This window comes from Aspergillus viridinutans (genome assembly GCF_018404265.1).
Source record: "Aspergillus viridinutans IFM 47045 DNA, scaffold_4, whole genome shotgun sequence".
NCBI classification, from domain to species: Eukaryota; Fungi; Ascomycota; class Eurotiomycetes; order Eurotiales; family Aspergillaceae; genus Aspergillus; species Aspergillus viridinutans.
Window position 1 is genome coordinate 411485 of NW_025091220.1, and position 20817 is coordinate 432301.

Sequence of the window (20817 nt, forward strand, 5' to 3'; positions counted from 1 at the left end):
TTCGACCTCTTGACCCTCTCAATCAGCCTTCAGCTTGGTAAAGGGCAACTACTTTTAAGTCCAGCGGAGGCACCATCTGCTTGAATAAGGCAACTGTGTTACTGTTCCAGGTGAATAATAACTACTTAGCCCCGGTTCCGCTTCAGGTCCTCGCTAGCCACAGCTACAGCAACACAGATACAGCCCAGCTCTTTTGAACTTCCCTCTCCTCTTCTTCTCACAACACCATCGTCCTTTTACTCTACATCAGCCTGCTATCTCTCAAGATCTCTTCTTACTCTCATATTCCACTCCATCAACCAGGCCTTCAATCAAACTTTACGTTGATTCAACCACAACCTCACTTCACGAGCCGTCTTGTCCTTAAAGCTCCAAAATAGCCGACATCATGCCTATGACTTGGGATCACGAAGCTGATGCAAAGGTGCGCCCCATTTTAACACCGCTTAAATAACACCAAGGCCGACAAGAACAGCTTCTCCTCAGGATCTTCACTACCAGCAACATCAAGCTTGACTACGAAGACCTTGCCAAGCACATGGGACCCGGTTAGTACCCACACAAATTATACCACAGCTACAAGCACTATATGGAGCGGAGCTTGCTGACACGAAATGACCATAGATTGCACTACTATCGCTATCCAGCGCAGAATTCAGCGCCTCAGAATGGATCCTAGGGCTGGCGGTGCTGTCAATGGCGACTCTTCGGCCCCTGCTACCCCGGAGAAACGCAAACGTGGCCGCGGAAAGAAGGACGCCAATGGTGACGCTGCGGACAAAGACAAGGCCAGTCCTAAGAAGGCTAAGAGAGACAAGAAAGAGGAGAACGGTTCTGTTGTTGACAGCGCTTGAGCTTGTCTGATTTGCTTCCATGTATCAGTTCCCTGGTGATGATGGTTGCGTTCTTGCTTGTGTTGGTGCGTTGTGTTCTGGTTTTTGTAGCTGGGATTTACGGTTTATGGGGGCGAACCCAGTCCTTAGACAGTGCCTGTGGTACTTGCTTCTTAGGACAGTCGTTATCTGGAATACGGCTGGGGATTGAAATGTTAAGTTGAGATGTTGCGCCTTTGCTGTAGGTCCTGGACTTAGGCAACATGTATAGGTGTATCATGCTCGTCTGTAATACAGCAGGATCGTTCCCTCGTAGGTGGGCTCCGCGACACGGTCCTTGAGCAATCACTAATGCAGTACTGTAAGAACTACTCGTCTGCGGCCTTTGGCAATTATAATCACAGATTGCATAGTGTGTTTGTCACTACCTTAGCTACAGGAAAGAATAAGTAGACCTTGCTACCTTCGCAATTTCCAAACCAGCAACCAACCCCCAGCTACAAGAACCAGAAACCCAGCGGGCCCTGCAGCATCAAATCAAGCAAAGTTCATCATGTCCATGTCTTCCATTTTGACACCCGCCTCGTCAGGAAGGAACTCGGAAGCAGAGCTCTCAGGATCATCCTCTCCCTGCTCGTCGCCATTGTAGCTGACCATACCAGCGGGAAGAACGCTCGCCTTGCGGGAACGCTTGGTCGGAGTGTTTAGAATACCAAAGACGGATTCATCAGATCCCTCGGTCTTCACGAAGCCACTCTGGGCCTGGGCCTGATTTCCTGAAAGAGTCGGGTGGAGAGGCTTCTTCTTAGTAGGGGTGTCGATCTCGTCCTCGCCGGTTTCCATCTTGACCGGGCTGGTGGCATTCTCCTCGTTCTTGAGAGGGTTGGTGTTCTCGTTTGCGTCGGCAATGGCACTAGCTTTTCCACCGCGCTTGCGCTTGGAGCCGGGAGTCTTGACGGGGGTAGCTGTCTTTTTGGCCTTCTTGGGAGTAGACGTCTCGCTGCCGGTCTTGCCACCAATGGAGAAACCATCACTGCCAGAAGCCTTCACGATTTGGCGCATCTTAACGAGACGCTCCCTTATGGCGCGAGGAGTCGGTTTTTCATTTTCATCAGTGCCAGCTGTATAGTGTTAGTGGTTGTCATTTATGATGTTTAGAATAGAGGACTTGAATCATGGAACTTACGCCAGGCCGAAGCTACCTTGTTTGTGTCAACGGAGAGGTCATGAGTTTCGAGGATCTTCAGCAAAAGCTGGTGTTTGAGTCGTGGTGTCAGTCTTGGTTTCCATAGTGAGGGGAGTGTACTCACAAGCTGATCATTTTCGGGGGTCCAGCGCATAGGCATGTTTGTTGTTAATGAGGTTGAGTGTGTTTAGCAGAGTGAAAGACAAGTGTGAGTAAGTAGCTGGAGGGTATGTTCAAAAGGTAGAGGAGATTTGAAGAGTAAGAGTGAGTAAGGAGAAAGCTGGGTAGAGGTAGAGAAAGTAGATATCAAGATAGGTCAAGGTAAGAAGAGTAAAGAAGGTAAAGAGGCGAGGGAATGTGTTGCAGAGGAGTACTAAGAGGAGAGGAAGACGAAGAAGCAGGTCTCAGCCTTTTCTCTCTCTGTGTGAGTGTAATTCTATAGCTCTGGCAGTGAATATCCCACGAATGCAAGTACAAGATCATCCACATCTCACTGGTGTTGTTGTAATTCCCTCATATAAAACTCTAGGAGGGGGACAGTCTGAGGGAGCATCTCACACCCCTCACACCTATTTTATATGCCAGAGTTGTAATTCTCCACAACCTGCTGTATCCCAACCAGATCACTTGTACAAAAGCTTTAACATCATCCATCTGTCACTTTAGTTTCTTACAGCAGATAAGCGGTGTAGGGATACAATCCAGCCAAAGTCCTCAAATCTACAAGTCATCGCCAGAATCCTTCCACTTTTGCATCATCACTGTCCAGGATGTTCCTGCATTTTGTCTGTCCGATGGATCTATCAACTATCCAAGCATCTAGTATGGGTGATGGCGTTAGATTATCTGCATCGGATGTTTGATGCTTTCTTCCTGCTCATGTGTTTGGTCAATTGTTGGGATCGCCATTGGTTTAAGTTCAAGGATGTGTGGCCAACGCGCATTCACAAAGTCTCGAGAACTACAACATCCAAGGCAGATTGTAGGGGTTTTATTCTTTTTCTTGTGGATTTAAAGATTGTATGTATGTGTTTCTGTCAAATACTCTTTTCCCCTCCTTACTACCTGCTTAGTGCTCTGATGATTCACTTCTACTTGTACCTGTACTCAACCTTGACATTCACAGACTATCTCCAGTCTGCATCTTTCCTACAACTTGGAAGTTTTGACAGAGACTCCCAGTGTTCTGTGTTGTAATTATGCCCTTTTCTCTAACCTTCGAGTCAGTCTACATATAAATCAGAGTGAAGTCTGTGGCTGACCACTCAAACTTTAGGTCTCTTCTGTGATTCCTACCACTACACATTGCCATCTCCAGAAACACACTTCTCTCAGAATCCCTATAAATGTCCCTGGGCTACTTCGATGCCATCTACTTTACCTAAACCCAAGCAATTTGCACTGCTATTCCTTCCAATCACACCTCAAATACAAGTACCACTACACACCCCCGAATCACCTCCAAAAATCCATACAAAATGGTCAACTGGAAAGCCAACGAGTCCACCGACCGTCTGATCGCGGTGCTCATCGCAGCTCACCCAGGCCTAAAGGTTCCTACCTCCTCACCCCCAACACAAACACCAGGCTCACTCCCCCGCAGCTCGAATACCAAGCAATGGCCACCCTCTTCGGCCAGGGAGCCACCTACGACGCCATCGAAGGCCGCTTCCGCCGCTACCGCAAAATGGCCGACGAAGTCAAAGCCGAAGCTCTGAGCAGGGGCATCACCGAGCTACCGCGCGGCCGGAATGGCACCACAGGCAGCAGCAGCGTCACGCCTCGGACCCCGCGCGGACCACGCGGCGGAATCACCAAACCCTCTTCTTCCACCGGGAGAAGTAGGAAGAGCACAGTCAGCCAGGTGCTCTCGACCCCGACCAAACGCGGCCAGGGCAGAGGCGGCAGCAACAACAGCAGCAGCGGCATGTCATTCATGGAGGCGATCTTCCTCGACGACGGGCTATCCGAGGAAGACAAGAAAGTGAAGAGCGAGGCTGCCGAGATCCTCACTGGGCTTGTGAGTCATTCGGCGGTTGTGCATGATCTGACGGGTGCGAGTACGCCCACCGGCTCGTCTGCTTCATTTGCCTCGATGAAGATGGAGGATGCCGCCGAGAGCTTCTCGTCTGCCTTTGGCGGTGCTGTCAAGCAGGAAGGTCGGCGGATCGGTCATGTTGCCGGCGGGGATATCGATGTGCCTGCTATTGAACATGATGAGTTCGATATGGCGGGTTTGTACTTTAACGGTCATGGGGGGTACGACATGGATGATATCTACGGTGGGGCTGCTTGAGAATTATTGACTGGATAGCGGCTGGAGCGGCTGATCAGTGTCCAAAGTCAAGTAGCAAGAAGGAAAGAAAAGTGGAAATACGAACTGGATTGAGGGATGGAGGGCTAGAACTGTACTATGCGTGATCATGGTACATTAGGTGGGCGGGAGCAGGGCAAGATGTGACATGTCACATTAAGAGGAGTCATACATAAGTGCTCATGCTGGTGTCATCGTACTTTTGCCGGGTTGTGCATGCATTAGTCTAGAAGAAAAGTCTGGCGCTCAATATGATGTTCAGTCTGTTCTTGGGTGTACATATCCTTCATTTAGAAAAGTTGGCCCTAGCCCTAAGCCCTATTTTCATTTCCCAATGAAGATCATGCTGTAAGGAGAGTACTACACAAAAGACAAGTGACTAGACAATTTTCTGAGTGTCCATGTGATGTCCGGATTACTTGAATGGCGGATTGCAGCAATCAAGGCAGAGGTGCCTTGTTCGTGCTGGATAGTAGGCTCTTCCTGTAGCCTGTGATATTATATATAGCTTGACAATTAGAACGAAGAGAGGGACAAATCTGCGCCCAAGCCAAAGAATTCCTGGCTACATCTTAGATCCCTTTCGTGGACGAAGCTCTGATATATATAGGACATGGTTGCTGAGAGCCAGGACATCGCCGTTCTCCGCCAGGATCTGAAGGTTTACATCATAGCGGCCATTGGACACCATGTGCGAGTTCGACCGGATCATCACCCACTGCGTGGACGGGTCGGGCCGTCGCTTGAACTCGACGGAAAAGCAGAGCGTGGACAGTGCGTAGCGGTTGTAGAAGCCTGGTTGGTGGGTTGCGGCAGGCTGAAGGGGCTGTTTGAGGCGGTTGATTAGCTTTCAGCAAGCAACGCGTGGTTGATTTCCGTGTGGCCTCACCATATCTGACAGCAAGGCTAGATGCAGACAGTCGGAGATCGTCGACCCGTCGCGGAAGGACAACCAGACCTCACGGTGATGCCCTCCCAATCGATGACCCCAGAGCCCATTTGCGGACCTCGGCGCTACCCAGTGCAGTTTCCGCGTGACGGGAGTCGCATCAACCACTGGGTCATCGATGGTGACGCACTCGGTCTCACGCGGAGGAGCAGGGATCCTCAAAGCAGGGTCGCTGGCCTGCGACAGACCTCTTTCCTTGGATAGGTCACCATATGTGAAGATTCCGACAGTAGCCGGAAGTTCCGGCTTCTTCCACAGCGCGGTGTGAGAGCGTACCAGCTCCACGTTGACCACATACTGCCGTGAGGAAACGCGCAAGAGTTTGCAGGTGATCGAGACGGGACCAGGAGGAACCATGCTCAGGAACTGCACGAATGCATGCACGGGGTCGGGAAACCGTTCATCGCCGAGCTCCGCAACGATGAACTTCTTCGCGGCGGACAGCATCAACGCGTGTAGGAATCCTCCTAGTACGGAGCTGTTCTAGTCAGCTTCTGAGCTGCTGAGATCGTTCATCACAGCGCAAGTCCGCTAAACGTACTGCTGGGTGGTCCATTCCTGCGAGACACTAGCCAGGAACCGGCGGGGGTTTTCTTTATCCTGAGAGACGGCGGAGACCGCTTCCAGTAACGGGGAGGAAGAGGGTCGCGCTTCCATGGGTACAAGCAAGACAACAACTGACGAGAAGCGGGGGAGATTCAATGACTAGAGGTGTCTCCAGGTACGTTCTGTTTCAGCAGTCCGAGACTCCAGAGTAGATCCAGTGCTGGCTATGTCAGCGATCAAGCCTGAGAATTCCAGCGTTTAATGATTAGAACTGCAAAAGCAAGTTTGACCATCCTCCTTTTCTCAGTCTACCACCATTAGTGCTCCGAGGAACTGCTGCGCTGGAAATAACCGACACAGGTGTATAGACAGGGGTCTATTGGACACCAATTCATAGACAATGGACTTGGCTAATCAAAGCGACTCTGCTAGCGCCAAGAACATCAAGTGTAATGCCTAAATAGCATTGAACCCCTCGATGTCCTCAGCAGTTGAGCTCTGCGGACGAACTAGATCTGCGCTCGGAAAGGGGAATGCATGGACCGGAAAGGTATGGAGTGGATCGCAGCCGAGGTAGTATTTTAGCCGTACTCCGTACCGTCTTCGTATCGATTGACGATCGCTGGGCCTAGACGGAGGCCTTGGAATGTACTCAGGGGCATCAAAGTTTGCGAAAGGGATAGATACAAATCCTCGGAGAAATTAAGTTGAGGAATTGTATCTATCTATGCCAGAGACATTCCGATCCGGAGTGGGTAGAGATCTGATAACCATGAATGATGATGATGATGACGATATCAATGAGATAATGATGGGTCTTCCTGCTGTAACTGTTAGTCAACGGATCCAAAATTCGGTGACTGATTGATTCAAGGTGTCAATCACCTCAAGACGCATGGCTGTCGTACGATCGGATGCCCAATTCCAAGACCGTGAGTTCTCGCCATGGATCATAAGGATCATCCCGCATCTTTGCTTTTATGCAAGGAGTTGCCTTTTTCCTGGACCTTGCTCATATTTCGAGTTTTGTCCAACAATTGATAGAACCTCGAGGACATCCATCACATTCATTCTCTTTAATTTTGTCAGCGTGTCTCACTCAACGATCATCACGTGTTCTCTGGGACGCGAAGACGCGGTGCCACGCGGGAATCCCGACGATAAGTATTTTAATAATAATATGGGTTTCGAGATTATTATTATTAGATGCTTAGCCGGAAAATTTGCAGGAGGCAAATACTACCACTACTAGTCTAGTCCGTACTCTAACGAGATACTACATGAGCTACGGAGTAGTCTACTCGCGAGAATTTTCCCAGTTTGCGGTGCCTCCGATTACTCGGCTCTCCCGCCCGGACTCCGTATATCCTGCCTTTATTATCCTCCTTTTCATTCCTTCTTTTCTCTTTTCTTTCTTTCTTTTCTTTCCTTTCTTCTCTTGTACTTTGATCGGGCGGCTGGGCTGGAATCAAAAAGGAAGAAGTGTGGGTGAGGAAGAATAAATCACAGACAAAATGATGCTCAGCCCTGCCCTCCAGCATCGGTCGGGCCTCACACCGCAATCCCCATTCCACCACCATCAGCACAACCCCTCAGCCTCGACCGCCAAACCGCCCTCCATGGTCGTCCCCTCGACACAAATACATGAACCAGCTCAATTACCGACCCCGAATCAATCGGGGCCGACCACAATGCCAACTGACGAAGATGGCAACGACTGCTCGCCACAGGACTTCTCCGGTCGGGGAAAGCGCTTGACACTCGTGGAGCAAAAGTCTCTCTTCCGCCTCTGCGAGCAGTACATGAACCGCTACGACGCACACGAGTACCCCAAGAGCTTCTGGATGAAAATTTCAGAGTTACTTCTCAAATCCACCGGTCGGAAGTACTCCTGGCAGTCGTGCCGGCGACGGATGCAGCAGTACGTCGAGAAGCGAAAGACCTACTGGGCAGCATTTGACGCCGACAAGACCCTCCCCGATCTAGGCGATATGGACGAGGACTTGGCTTCCGACATTGACGACTGGATGGGACGGTGCGAGCTGCGGCTGCAGAAGGAGGAGAAAGAGCGCAGGGACAAGGCGCAGCAGTCCGAGCTCGAGCAGGCGGAACTCGCGCGCGCCCTCAAGCTGCAGCGGACGTACGAGTGGGCGAAGAATCTGCCTCCTCCGGAGGAAATGGAGCGCCAGCCGACCCATTGGGGAATGCCTCCGCACCGATTCGTCATCATGGACGGCCGATTGCTTCAGGGTCTGGATCTCGCGTTCCATCTGTCCAAGGTCCGGCCGGATGAGAGCCGGCAGTTGGCCCTCGACGCTGTCTTACTCCACGGCGAGTTCGGCTACCCATCAGCAGCACCCGACCAGAAACCGAAACCGGATCCCTCAGGCCCTTGCCTTGGAATCTTTAACCCTCGCGACAGGAAGCGGCCGCTCGATGCCGTCGACGGCGTTGCCTCGGAGCGACCTACGCAGCGTCCCCGTACGGATCTCGATCCCCACCCCCAGCTCCAGCCCCAGCCTCAGGCTCAGGCTCAGCCTGCGGCCGGCGACAAACCCTCCGACAAGAGAGAATCTCCCGCTGCCATGCTGGCACGGAAGAATGTGGACCGCGTCGTCAACAATCTCTGGCTGCAGTTCGCCAAGGGCATCGCGCCGTACTACGAGGAGCATCGGGACCAGCCACAGACGAACAAGCAGTTTGGGCTAGTGCTGTACGATCTCTACCGGGATCTGGGCCGGTCTTTTACAAAGGCTGTCAATCGACTCGTGGATTTGGATTGGGATTCCGAGTACGAATCCGCCTCGGAGTATTGATCTCCGTCTTCTTTTCTGCATATTCCGGCGGCATTTGGATTTGTGGATATGTTTATGTTATGTTATGTTGATGGGTTCTGATATTTTTTTCCCTTTTCCTCTGCATTTTCTCTATGTTTTTCTCTCTCAGTGGTTCATCTATTTGCATCTTCCCATGCGCACCAGACTGGCTAGAGATACCCATTGCATGACTGTTCTGTTCAGCGTCTCTTACGATGATTCACATCTGTTCTGTTTCACAGCGTTTCATTTTTGCATTACATCATATAGACAGGCGGAGTTTGTGCAATCGATGACTAGGTATCTTTCTCCCATTTCTTTTCCAGGCTTCCAGATGAGCGAAGAAGTAATACTCCTCGTTTCGGACTCATTATTATACTACGTAAGTACTGTGCTTTGTTTGCATCCTCGAACTAGACGGGGCGCAGGCTCTGCAACTTTGCCATTGAACATATGCACAACCACAGTCGACATGAAGGCCTTCGACTCGCCATGCACGGGGCAGGCAAAAGGAAATCATTATACCGGAGTATATAGACCACAGCAAAGTCTAGACATCTGCCTCGGCGGCCTTTGTCTTTTCGACATTCTCCACCGTCTCGGTTTTAATGCCAACGTCCTTGACGTGCAGACCCTTTTCGCGAGCTTCTTCGATCAGGTGGTCCAGCTTGGAGTGACCGGGCTTGGTATGCCATGGCTTCGGTCCGTTCTTGCTAAACATCTCCACCACTTCTTCGAGGGTCTTGCCGCAGGTCTCCGGGTAGCTTCAAGAACAATGTTAGTGATGGTCCCGTGCTGGAATGGCACTGAATCAATTTCAATGAGGAAAAGTACTTACGTGAAGAACACCTGGATTGCGGCGCCGATGCAGAGAACGCCGCATACAACGAACCATATATATATATATAAAACGAGGGTATTCACAGTACCTTTAACTCCACCCTCTCCTCATCCAACATATGCACACGGCTCATATACAGATCGGGCACAGTTATTCTCAATGACATAATCTAATCCATTGATCCACAATCTCCTCCATATCGTGTGCGATGCCCCATTGAGAGATGAGGCAGCGGAACAGCTTCTGCATGGAGTTCATCTCATACAACAAATTCCGAACCGCACCCATCCCTGCTGGGGAGTCCGTCCGACCTTGTTCAACGAAGCGTCGAGTCTCCGAGGTACTCGACGGTCTGACACTGTCGCTTCCGAGGTTAAGATCAGAGAGCGAGAGAAGAGCATCCTGCCATACGATTGTGCGTGGAAGGTGAATGGTTGCGACGCCTGCTAGCGAGAAGACCACATAAATCGTTGCCGCTGCAAAGAGAGAGCTCGGCATGTGGATCACATGGGCCCGGCCCCTGGGCAGTTGCTCAACGATATCTTGGATGGCAACGGCGTGCAACAAGGCGCGGCGAGCGTCCTCTGTGTTCACCCACTTCACCATGTCGAATCCGGGCCTCAGTGTCCGAGACCCTCCAGAGACTTGCTGGGAGATGTTGTAGCGTGAGCAGACATGCCTACAAAGCACTGTCGAATTGACCATCGTATCGAGACAGATGGTATGCCAACGCAACAGGACCTCTAGTCGTTCCGGAGCGGACAGGTGGATGCTCATGTTGATAGTTTCGTGAACCTGCGCCAGAGCTCTTCTCACGTCAGAACGACTAGGCAGACCAACAGCTGCGAGGTCGCTCTCATCCGAGTCTGAGACAAGAGACTGGAGGCCTTCTAAGACTACACGAAGCGCAAAGGCAGAAAACTGATAGTCGAGCGGGCGAAAGCTGCCAATTGGAGGAAACAGAGAGCGAAACACCAGTCGGAACGACGGCTGTTCTGTCTTTTGACAGCGCATGTGAGCCAACCATTCGTCAGAGTTACTGGCGTCGAACGCAGCCTCACTGCTAGGAAGGATAAGTGGATTGGCGACATGTCGTGTAGATGCCCCGTCACCCGACATTTGCGCCACAAGGCCATCTAAGATGTGGTATGCGAGCAAGGCCCGCTGCTGTATTTCCCTCGCAGCCCAGACTCGCCATTGGTGATCTTTTTCGGCTTGCGAAGAACTGGGCAAGGGGATGTTCTCCGCAGAGAAAGGTTCGCTGTCTAACATGCCACAGTGCCTTGCCCAGAAAAAGCCAAGCGAACGGAAGACCTGACTTGTTGTACGTATCACTCGATTCTAAAAGCAATGCCAAGATGTTAGGGGTCGGTAAACGAATTCACGTGGCAGAAGAATAACCACCTTTGACAATGCACCATAGATCTGTCCCAGAAGGGCCGTGATGAGCAGCTGAACGCCTTTGCAAGCATCATAGGGTCCGCGGTGTGTAATTAATGATTGCCACTGGGACGGGTCAGTATGCAGTGCCGTGTACATGGCAGAGTAGCGCATTCTTACTGAAGTAGCAACAGCAGTATGAGCCAGTCGCCATAAGGCCTCACCCTGTAAATAAGGTTCAGCGCTGTCAAAGAGATAAGAATGTGGGGTGCCATGCTACCTTTGCAACTGAATCCTTAGGCCCGAGATACAAAGAGCCAAGCGCCATGGCGTTCAGCAGAAGAGGGTGAGTGCACTCGCGAAATACAAAGGTCGCCCGGTGCAAGATCGGAAAGGTGGGAATGAACCTCACAAAGAACATATGCAGACATTCATCGAGAAAGACCGATGTGATTGAGGTTGCCTTGATGGCCGCTGTCACACTCGAGGACTGCAGAAGAATCAGTTCTTCTGCAAGTAAGAGAGAAAAACACCAGAATACCTACTGAGCTGGTCACCATTTCCGTCACATCCCTCACAGCTTGGTGACTACCACCCGAGGGAATTGTGCCTATTGAGGAACTGCGGTCATCAAAGGAGTTGGGAGAACCGAAATTGATCGCGTTGACGTCCTGCACTGCAGAAGGAAATGGAAGTGTTCCCAGAGGCATCTGCCAATGGTCTGTCGTATCTGACGACATGATGCTGTGGAACAGATCCTCCGAGTCAGGCCATATCAAGGTGAAGTCGAGATCTGACGCAGCCTGCTGGAGTCCAGAGTGCTGCTCAGATGGAGGGGTGTTCCATGTGTGACTAGGAGTAGAGATCGGTGCCGCGCACTCTGTTGCAGCCCTTCTGGTATCCCAGGGAAGGGCATCTGAGCCAGTAGTCTGGGGAGGTAGATGTATAGCATTATCCTCTTGGGTAACTTTGATTGTGGGAGTTGAGCTTGTTGCCCGAGTATGAAGCTTTTCATGACGAGTAAGAGCATCTTGGCGGGCAAATGGTCGTCGACACTCTTTACATACGAACGGCTTGGATCCAGTATCTTTTACATCATACAGTCAGCGGTCAGGGCCGTCAAGCACGCAGAGAACAATCTCAATCATGTAACCGAGTAACGTGTGACTGGGCAAAGCGGAGATGTTATCTTACGGCAACGTTCATGCCTCTATTTACCGATGCAATTAGCGGAGTCCCCACAAGGATGTGAGAATGGAGCGTAACTACCCTCAGATGCTCGGCCTTGGAGAAGGCCTTTTGACAGACTCGACACACTAAGCTCTTCATCCCTGCTGCAGTGGTGGGCATGGATGACGATCTGGGAGATAATAATGACTATTTGGTTAGAGACGATGCTGATAAAGTCACATTATCGTAAACCAACGCTGCTGTCTGGAGGAGCGGATGAAGATGGGGGAACTGGGGGAGAAGCGATTTGGACACTCGTGGGGAAGTGCACAGTGGGTTAAAGCTGTGGGGACGTGTGGCAATAGTGTGCAGAGGGAGTGTGCATAAGCCCAAATTTAAGGCCATGCTGCCTCACACCTCAGGCAGCATATGATCCTCTAAGACTAGATAAGTAGAAGCACATTAATCTCAAAAGCGGAAGCTGCATCAACTCTCCACGGCTCTGGCCTCGATGACCTGCACGGCGACCACATCTACTAAAATTAATCATTTCATTTGTCGTCATCTACATTATCGCAGTAGTCCACTTCACTCATTTTGTGTGTGTTGTGCTAACGAAGTCCGCTGGCATCCTCCCACTTGGCAGTCTTGAAAAGATGACTTAAATCATCGGCTCAGGATTCGGCAAGCGATGTTCGTCTTTGAAATCAGGCGGAACGAAGCAGACCCAGGACAAACTCAATCGCGCCGAGAAAGCCCTGGAGAGCCAAGTGTCGCCTCACAAACTCAAAAAAGGCATCGGCAAATACGGAATCAGGTGCCGTTTCTGGGGCCTCAGCAGCAAGCTAGCTAATTGTTCATTTTGTAAGCCTCATTTCATGCAGAGTATCCTCATAGATGAGATACAGACTTGGGTCGATTGACTGATCGAGAGCATTGGTTAGCATCTGGGAATGTGTGCGAACAGTGCGAGGTAGAATTGGGTCCATCTCTCAACCCGTCGGCTGAGTGACACCACAATACGACTGCTACGGGTCCTCCTAGCCGGGGTCAAACGTCTGAGCACGGTTCGTCCAATCAATGGACTCGGCACTATCCAGTAAATTGCCGTCTTGACACCGGGACTGTCAATCATCGGCTTTCTTACTCGACCCTCTCGATGATATGCCGTGGGGAGTCCTCCGCAATCCGCGTCTTCTACTCCATGGAGAGTTCCCCAACTGGACCAGTCTCTGGGCAAAGATGGAATTACCCCAGAGAGGAAGCCAAAATGCCAAATGACAGGTCATTTCCCCCGCTAGCACGACTCGTGGATATTTCCACATTCTTTCGGCTAGAGATCATCACCTTGTATGGCATTAGCATGATGAGATATTATTCATCCTTGTTATCTCTCATCCTTTCCCATTCTAGCACCCTCCCTTCTCCGAGTGTCTCAACTGTTCAACAAGGCAAAGTCACCGGCGAGACTATTCAACAACTAGAACACATATATTGGTTTCGGTATCAGAGTCTTTGGAGAGAAACAAAGGCTCCGTTCAAGCAATGAGTGCGTCTATGGAACTGCGGCCGCACCGAGCGAACGATGATGTTTTAGAGACACCTCTGCCTGCAAAGGGCGACATCGATCTCGTGGAGAGCACAGAAACTGGCATCCCTTCCAAATATGCCGATATAGTGGCCTCTCGTCTCTCCAGATCCCATCGGGACTTCCTGATAGAGCATCACGGCACGCTGGACCTCGATCCTATTCCAAGCATGGATCTTGCAGACCCTTATAATTGGCCCGCATGGAAGGTTTGTAACCTCGACAGTATTTTGACCATGATAAATGGTGGAGATGTACCACCTTGTGGCCTATACTGACTATCGACTATTACGCTGCTAGAAAATGACAAACCTGATCCTAGTCGCTTTTCACGCATGCATGGGTACCTTTGCTGCAAGCGGAATCATCCCAGGCTACAGCATGTACGCTCCTTGATAATACTTTTTGAAGCCGCCCAATGAAGGTCCAGTTTGCTGATGAGGAATTCCGACAGCATTGCCGAGGATTTTGGCATCTCCATCAACAAAGCGAGTTACCTTACCTCCCTTCAGATTGCGATCCTAGGCGGAGCACCATTGTTCTGGAAACCCTTGTCTCAACGCTACGGGCGTCGCCCCATCTTCTTGCTATCATTGATTTGCAGCTGTATCTGTAACATAGGATGTGCCAAAAGCTCCGATTATGCATCAGTCGCTGCCTGTCGAGCCTTGCAAGCTTTTTTCATTTCCCCGGCTTCCGGTAAGACTTGTGCAGACGTGTATGAGGAAGGTCTGAGCTGACCCATATGAAAGCCATCGGAAGTGCTATTGTGATGGAAACAACTTTCAAGAAGGATCGCGCCAAATACATGGGAATCTGGACTCTAATGGTCACAGTTGGCATTCCTTGCGGCCCATTCATCTTCGGCTTCGTTACACACCGTGCTGGTTACGTGTGGATCTACTGGGTGCTGGCAATGGTTAGTTGGACATATTCATCACAGGGCTCACAAGCGGCTATTGACCTTCATCACAGATCAACGGCGCTCAATTCATTTTGTATCTCTTCTTCGGGCCAGAAACTCGTTACATCGGTGGCGATGAAAACATGAAAGAGCTCGCCTGGAAACGAGAATACCTTTCCTTGCGACGCATAGACCCAATTCCCTTTACGTGGTATGAGTTTGTCAAGCCTTTGGCGATGATCATGCAGCCATGCATTGCCATACCCGCTGCGGCCTATGCCATGGTCTTCTGCCTAAGTAATGTCTTGGCCACCGTTGAGGTACCGACGCTTTTAGAACGCAGGTGGGGCCTCAACCCAGAACAACTGGGACTACAGTTCCTTGGTCCCATCATTGGATCGGTACTGGGAGAGCAACTCGGTGGCAGGATGTCCGACCTGTGGATGAGACAGCGAGAGCGCAGGACTCGTAAGAGGCCTGAGCCGGAATACCGCTTGTGGCTCAGCTATATTGGGTATATCCTTTCCATTGTCGGTCTCATTGTCTTCCTTGTATGTACCCAATTGTCGGGGAACCACTGGGAAATTGCTCCTATTATCGGAATTGCCATTGGGGCCGCTGGCAACCAGGTAGTGACCACGGTGCTCATCACGTTCGCCGTCGACTGTTATCCTGAAGAAGCTGGAAGTGTTGGCGTCTTCATCACGTTCGTCCGGCAGATTTGGGGATTTCTTGGGCCGTTCTGGTAAGTTGCGTCTTCACTGAGTCGTTTGTGCACGGGCTGATGGGGATACAGGTTTCCGGCTATGTTCGAGAATGTTGGAGTCGCTGCCAGTGCTGGAGTCGGCTGTGCACTGATTGTGGGAGCCAGCATCATCCCGACGGTTATTGTTCACTGGCGAGGCAAGAAATGGCGTCCCAGCCAGTGATGAAGGACTTTCCAGGAGTTTCTCTTCATAAAACATCGTCACTTCGAGAGAAGAATAGATTGGTGGTTTTAGAACGGAACAGACGATAGATGGGACGGGTATCTGTTAGGGTCGAACATGGCGAATGAATAATCGGAGAAGTGCATGAGACACAACAACCATAAAGAAAATCACGGAAGCGCAAAAGAACGAGAAAGCCCAAGTGATCCCACTACAAATATTTATATACCTTACTCCGGAAGGGTTTGAGGTTTGCTGATCTCCTTTCCCGAATGACAGACTGATATCAGACCATCGGGAAAGCGAAGCCAGATCAAGTCTTAGTCCTCTCTTTACGGCTGCCGGACCGCCGGTTCGGGATTATCAGAGAGCTTCATCCACAGGAAGACAACAGTTTGTTAAAGCGACAATCTCTTAACCACCACCTCCAAACTATGAAAATGTTCTATGTTCTTGTTGGCACCTCAGGCACACAGCACTACACTGCGGAGTATGCCAAAGTTACAAAGTCCTCCCCGGGATATCCACCAGGCGGACATGCTTAACTCCGCGCGGGATAAAGATATACCCACGTGGGAGTCTGAGAGCAGCAGAAATAAAACCGCCGATGCGAATTCCCTCTCGAATGGTCACTCATAGCAGGTCTCAGGTCGCTAATCGCGAAAACGCTACTATGAAATAATCCCAGAATGAGGATATAGTCCGTCTGGTATCTTCAAGCTGGCAATGATTGGCTTTTTCTGATTGACTCTGTTTTGCTTCTTGGCTACAGCGCTCGGCTTTTAGTGGTGTGTGGCATTAGTGAGTGTCGGCAATAAATGGATGGATACCTACGGAGTAGTGTGTGGAGACAAGTAGTCCGGCGACGGTCTGGGCGCGTGGGGGGACACGTGGGAGAGGTATATCAAGCATTTTACCGAAACAAGATCTAGATATCTTGATGTTATGCATTCTAAATACGCACATGATGCACCTAGCATTATCCAATTTTTCACAGAACTGAAGACTGATGATATTGGCCTTTGGCTTGGCTTCTTTCTCATTTTGTGAGAAAAATACGATGCGGATAGTAGTATGTACAATCCTTCTGGTCATCGACGATTCCAACGGACACATTCTCCCAATCATTCCTGGTGCTCGATCTTTGTGATCAGTGTTCCGACATGAGGGAGTAATTCAACAGCAAACTCATCACCTGCCGTCAAGAACTCCTTGGGGTTCTTGGCCGCTCCGACACCTGGAGGGGTACCGGTCAGGATAATGGTACCGGCAGGCAAAGTTGTTCCCTGCGACAAGAAGCTGACGAGTTGAGGGACGCTGAAGATCAAATCACTGTTGGAGGACGAGTCAGCGTGGGAACAAGCAGTGGGTTCGTAGATTGGTGCGCTCATACGTCAGAGGGCAGTCCTGCATGACTCGGCCGTTCTTCAAGCCGCGGATGTGAGGCTTGCTGGCATCGGGGATAAGAGCCGAGGAAACCAGGACAGGTCCTTTCAGGAATGTCATAGTCAGCACAGTCGTTTCTGGCGTTTTGAATCGACGGGGATAGCTACCAATGGGGCATGAGGTATCGAAGCCCTTGGAGAAGGACCATTGGCTTTGGTTCATCTGTGATGTCCGGCTGGAAACATCATTGGCGGCGGTATAACCAAGAACGTAGTCCAGAGCCTCTGCCTCGCTGACATCCTTCGCATCACGGCCAATGACAATGACCATTTCCGACTCGTAATCGCCGGTGTTGTCGACCTGTGTGATCTTGGGAAGAATAGTCGGTGCCGGCCATGGGTCCGCAAGCGCGGTGGACGGCTTCATAAAGAGAGTCGGTACATCGGGAATAGTCAGCTTCATCTCTGCCGCGTGCGACACGTACTAATGGAGCAAGAATTCGCAAACGGTCAGCACCCAGATACATCCAAATCAAGAGTTTGCGAGACTCACATTCAACCCAATGCATCGAATGGATCCAACCTCGCTCTGCGCCAGAGGAGAAAGGATCCGTTCAATTATCTCTGTTGTCTCTGTCTTCTGACCTGGGTTGAGGACAGATGTGCCAGTGAATGGTCGTACAGAGACATCCTTGCCCTGGTAGACAGCCAAACCAACATCCACCTGCGGATCTACTGGCTCACCGATCAAGATCTTAGCAGGGTTAGATCTGGGGGCAAAGCGCACAAGGCCTATATAGTGTTAACCTGATTGCGCTGGAGAAAGCTCAAGATGCGTGGATAGAACGTACGCGAAAAGGTGGAGGCAATCTTAGACATGGTCGTCGGGCGTAGAGATGAGGTTAAACGGGTTTAGAGGTGGTATCACAAGAATTATTCAGGAAGGAACCCGGCTCAGTGTATCTTGCGAGATCCATCCTTCATTATGAAAGTCCCTCACAGGACATTTCTACCCCGACACCGGTGCGGATGCATTATTGCTGAGGACTCGGAGTCGTGCCGATAACAGCGAAGGCGGGGATGAGGGGTACCTCCAGCAAAGTGGGAGATGGGACTCGGGAGCAGAGAGAGTGCCGTTCAAGAACTCTAAACTTAAGATGCAAAGTCCAAAGGTTCCTTTTATCGCACTGAATGAGTTTAGATATCGTAATGTAATTGGATCGCTTTCAACACCGAGTCCACCAGGCCCCAGACATCCCCACGTTGGATTGTGGGGATGTCACCATTCCTGAGGGGCAATGCGGATAAAACTACTACGGTAGACAATCAGCGTGGTTATCTCCGAGTATTGAAGACTTGCCTGCCTTTTAAAGAGCTGGGGAAATCGCTGCTCGCAAAGAGAGACTTGTTTCGACATCTTAATTCGAAATTCTATTCGTCAATTCATCTCGAATCAACAGTCAGAATGGCCAGCCCTAAAGGACCTTTCCGTCTTGTTACTGTCAACACTGCTCCCGAGAGAGCCAAGCGTCTTATCGGACGTGTTGCCGATTCCCTCAAGGACCGATATACCATCATTCATGTGGACAACTGCGATAGTAAGTGCATCTTGTTGCTGAGAATAACCAGGGTCCAGGAGTGCTGATTGTTCTATCAATGTAGAAATCGAGGAGGTCGCTCCTAAGGTGAAAGAACATATGCCTGACGTTCTGGTATGCCGTTTATCATGCATCTCATATGTTCCACATTTTGCATATTATTCCTCCACTGCATTTCCCGGATCCTGTGATTGCAGCGCTAATGTTTTTTGTTCGGCTGTAGTTCAGCGCCTCCATGTGGACCGCCGAGGAAGCCCGTCAGATCCACGAGATCGCCAGAGAAATCAAGCCCGATATCAAGCTGCATGCCATTCCTACCGGTCTCCAAGTCGAACGGGGCCCCGATGCCATTGTCGAATATCTGTGCGAGAAGGTGCCACCAGTTCTGGATGCCTAAACCACGGATTCTGAGCTTCTCTTTCGACGATCAACCATTTCAAACCAGCGCCATCGAGCATGATTATGTCCGTTCTTGTATATATTTCCTGTAACAAACCACAGCGAGCTGAGTGAGCGCTAGCCGGCTTGTATTTCTTGCAATGCTTACCATTCAAAAGCTACAGTACCAATAGACGATTTTTCATGTGTTCTTGTTCTCGATGTCTTACGGAATCAATCTGATACTGCATCAGACACATGATGTCGCCGTATACAGGATAGTGCTTCAATGCTGACCTGTTTCAAGAAGTTCCTTTGATCTGCTCCCATGAGATAGCCCATTGTCTGTTGTGCCTACGCTGGCATACAGATATCTGATTGAAGCCCCACAATTAACAATTCATATTCCAAGGAATATCATCCTGCCCAATTCCAATAGGTCTTGCCGGGTCAGCACCACATCACATTCACCAGGCGGGTTCGGCGGACGGCCAATAAGACGATTGAATTGGAAAACAAGGGCAGGGGGGCCTTGATAAGTTGGTGTATTGGCTGAAAAATCCATCTCGACCTCGCCGTCCTCCTTCCTGGCCCAAAGTGTCGGGATAGCGCCACGCGCGCGGGTACGTGGCCCGGGGGCGGGAGAGGGAGGTCTTCGCTCAGAAACCCAAGTCTCGACTTTGATGGTCCTTCGACTGGGACAGATCCAGACAAGGATGGCGAGTTGAACGTCGCCATTGGAGTGGTTGATCCACCAGCTCGCATCTCCACGGAGACGTTCTAAGGACTCTGACATTCCCCCCTCGACCACCCAGAGAGGCCAAGATGCAACCTGAGATCTAACATTCAAGTTCTTGTACGCCGAGTCGGCCTCTTTAGATGAGCCGCCCCTTCCATGGTATGTGGTTGACTGGACAGGGACGACTTCTTCAAAGTTAACCGCCATGTGCGTTCTCAGACGGCGAGAGATTTCATGTCCTATTATCGCGTGGCCTCTCTCGTGGGGTTCGGACGGTACTTTCACTAGAGTCTCGATATCAGCGAAATAGGTGAAGCGTGCACGTTTGGCTCCAAGAGTGTCCCGGCGGCTCTCGATGGATTCGAAAAGCTGCGGCGTAACACCACCGAACGATAGGTATGAGTCTTCGATGCTTCCGTCCCTGAGCGCCGTAGACCTGTTCTCTATCGCTGACTTGAAGTCTTGTGGGTCACCTATTGGGGCGGGAGGGTAGATATCGGTGAGTGCAAGTTGCGCCGAGAAGGGAGACTCCATTTCTGGGCTCTTCTCCTGCTCACAGGTCCATAGGGAGAGGAGTTGTCTCCCGTATGGAAGACTAGCAGGAGGTAAGCAACAGTAAGAATGACGTCAGTCCTATAGAGTCCTTACCTGGGCACTGTTGATGCCGGAGTCTAATAAACTCAAGGTAGAGATGCAGAGGTTCATCTTGAACCGTTGAAGAGCTTGGAGACTACTCGCTAGATAGAGTAGAGAGGATGATGGAGTACAGAGAGAGAGAAGAATGGGTTTTATATAATAGAGAGCTCAGCCAGGGTGAGTCATGGAAGTCTCATTATTCACAATCTCTAGTTTTGAAAGTGAATATTCTATTCAATGATCATATGTTTCCTGAATAGGTAACTACTCCTAGGGAACTTTGATACATTTGTCTTTATGATTATATTTTACCAACTCTTACATAGACATTTAATCCAGCTAAGTTACTAATAGTATAATGTTAACTGAATCACTTCAACTGGATATAGACAAAACAGATTTACTAGAAACATAACCTCTAAGCCCTCATATCCATTCTGGCTAGTTATAATATACTAGTCTTTAGCAAGCTTACGTTCGTAAAACCAGGCAGCTTGTGGATTACTTACTTTAACTATAATAATATCTTAATGATTATGACATATTCATAGTGACTCTGCATGGTTACTCATTACACTCTACTGCAGTACTAGCTTTAGAAGTACAGCAGAGTCTGTCTCATTAA

At 50.2% G+C, this 20817-nt stretch overlaps 10 protein-coding genes across 10 annotated transcripts; 5 read left to right on the top strand and 5 right to left on the bottom strand.

The window, feature by feature from the left end:
• Positions 1 to 388: 388 nt before the first annotated feature.
• Positions 389 to 854, top strand: Aspvir_006155 (uncharacterized protein; the record flags this gene model as incomplete). The annotated part of the gene is made up of 3 exons (XM_043269363.1): positions 389 to 424; positions 476 to 548; positions 625 to 854. The coding sequence occupies 3 exons, from the start codon at positions 389 to 391 to the stop codon at positions 852 to 854; spliced, it is 339 nt and encodes a 112-aa protein (XP_043125298.1).
• A 516-nt stretch (positions 855 to 1370) lies between these two features.
• On the bottom strand, positions 1371 to 2179 carry Aspvir_006156 (uncharacterized protein; the record flags this gene model as incomplete). Its single annotated transcript, XM_043269364.1, has 3 exons — positions 1371 to 1954; positions 2020 to 2086; positions 2144 to 2179. The coding sequence occupies 3 exons, from the start codon at positions 2177 to 2179 to the stop codon at positions 1371 to 1373; spliced, it is 687 nt and encodes a 228-aa protein (XP_043125299.1).
• Positions 2180 to 3497: 1318 nt separating this feature from the next.
• Aspvir_006157 (uncharacterized protein) lies at positions 3498 to 4315 on the top strand (the record flags this gene model as incomplete). Its single annotated transcript, XM_043269365.1, has 2 exons — positions 3498 to 3572; positions 3623 to 4315. The coding sequence occupies 2 exons, from the start codon at positions 3498 to 3500 to the stop codon at positions 4313 to 4315; spliced, it is 768 nt and encodes a 255-aa protein (XP_043125300.1).
• A 583-nt stretch (positions 4316 to 4898) lies between these two features.
• Aspvir_006158 (thioesterase family protein) lies at positions 4899 to 5939 on the bottom strand (the record flags this gene model as incomplete). The annotated part of the gene is made up of 3 exons (XM_043269366.1): positions 4899 to 5159; positions 5223 to 5760; positions 5824 to 5939. 3 exons carry the CDS (start codon positions 5937 to 5939, stop codon positions 4899 to 4901), a joined length of 915 nt encoding a protein of 304 aa, XP_043125301.1.
• A 1403-nt stretch (positions 5940 to 7342) lies between these two features.
• Positions 7343 to 8644, top strand: Aspvir_006159 (uncharacterized protein; the record flags this gene model as incomplete). The annotated part of the gene is made up of 1 exon (XM_043269367.1): positions 7343 to 8644. One exon carries the CDS (start codon positions 7343 to 7345, stop codon positions 8642 to 8644), a length of 1302 nt encoding a protein of 433 aa, XP_043125302.1.
• A 550-nt stretch (positions 8645 to 9194) lies between these two features.
• Positions 9195 to 12215, bottom strand: Aspvir_006160 (C2H2 type zinc finger domain protein; the record flags this gene model as incomplete). The annotated part of the gene is made up of 8 exons (XM_043269368.1): positions 9195 to 9408; positions 9483 to 9573; positions 9650 to 10826; positions 10890 to 10991; positions 11046 to 11090; positions 11146 to 11355; positions 11411 to 11938; positions 12135 to 12215. The coding sequence occupies 8 exons, from the start codon at positions 12213 to 12215 to the stop codon at positions 9195 to 9197; spliced, it is 2448 nt and encodes an 815-aa protein (XP_043125303.1).
• A 1365-nt stretch (positions 12216 to 13580) lies between these two features.
• Positions 13581 to 15456, top strand: Aspvir_006161 (putative MFS transporter; the record flags this gene model as incomplete). The annotated part of the gene is made up of 6 exons (XM_043269369.1): positions 13581 to 13832; positions 13924 to 14006; positions 14078 to 14322; positions 14376 to 14542; positions 14599 to 15272; positions 15324 to 15456. The coding sequence occupies 6 exons, from the start codon at positions 13581 to 13583 to the stop codon at positions 15454 to 15456; spliced, it is 1554 nt and encodes a 517-aa protein (XP_043125304.1).
• Positions 15457 to 16580: 1124 nt separating this feature from the next.
• On the bottom strand, positions 16581 to 17720 carry Aspvir_006162 (fumarylacetoacetate hydrolase family protein; the record flags this gene model as incomplete). Its single annotated transcript, XM_043269370.1, has 5 exons — positions 16581 to 16788; positions 16850 to 16946; positions 17010 to 17325; positions 17395 to 17633; positions 17693 to 17720. The coding sequence occupies 5 exons, from the start codon at positions 17718 to 17720 to the stop codon at positions 16581 to 16583; spliced, it is 888 nt and encodes a 295-aa protein (XP_043125305.1).
• A 586-nt stretch (positions 17721 to 18306) lies between these two features.
• On the top strand, positions 18307 to 18836 carry Aspvir_006163 (uncharacterized protein; the record flags this gene model as incomplete). The annotated part of the gene is made up of 3 exons (XM_043269371.1): positions 18307 to 18439; positions 18504 to 18553; positions 18663 to 18836. 3 exons carry the CDS (start codon positions 18307 to 18309, stop codon positions 18834 to 18836), a joined length of 357 nt encoding a protein of 118 aa, XP_043125306.1.
• Positions 18837 to 19217: 381 nt separating this feature from the next.
• On the bottom strand, positions 19218 to 20090 carry Aspvir_006164 (uncharacterized protein; the record flags this gene model as incomplete). The annotated part of the gene is made up of 1 exon (XM_043269372.1): positions 19218 to 20090. The coding sequence occupies one exon, from the start codon at positions 20088 to 20090 to the stop codon at positions 19218 to 19220; it is 873 nt and encodes a 290-aa protein (XP_043125307.1).
• Between the last annotated feature and the right edge of the window lie 727 nt (positions 20091 to 20817).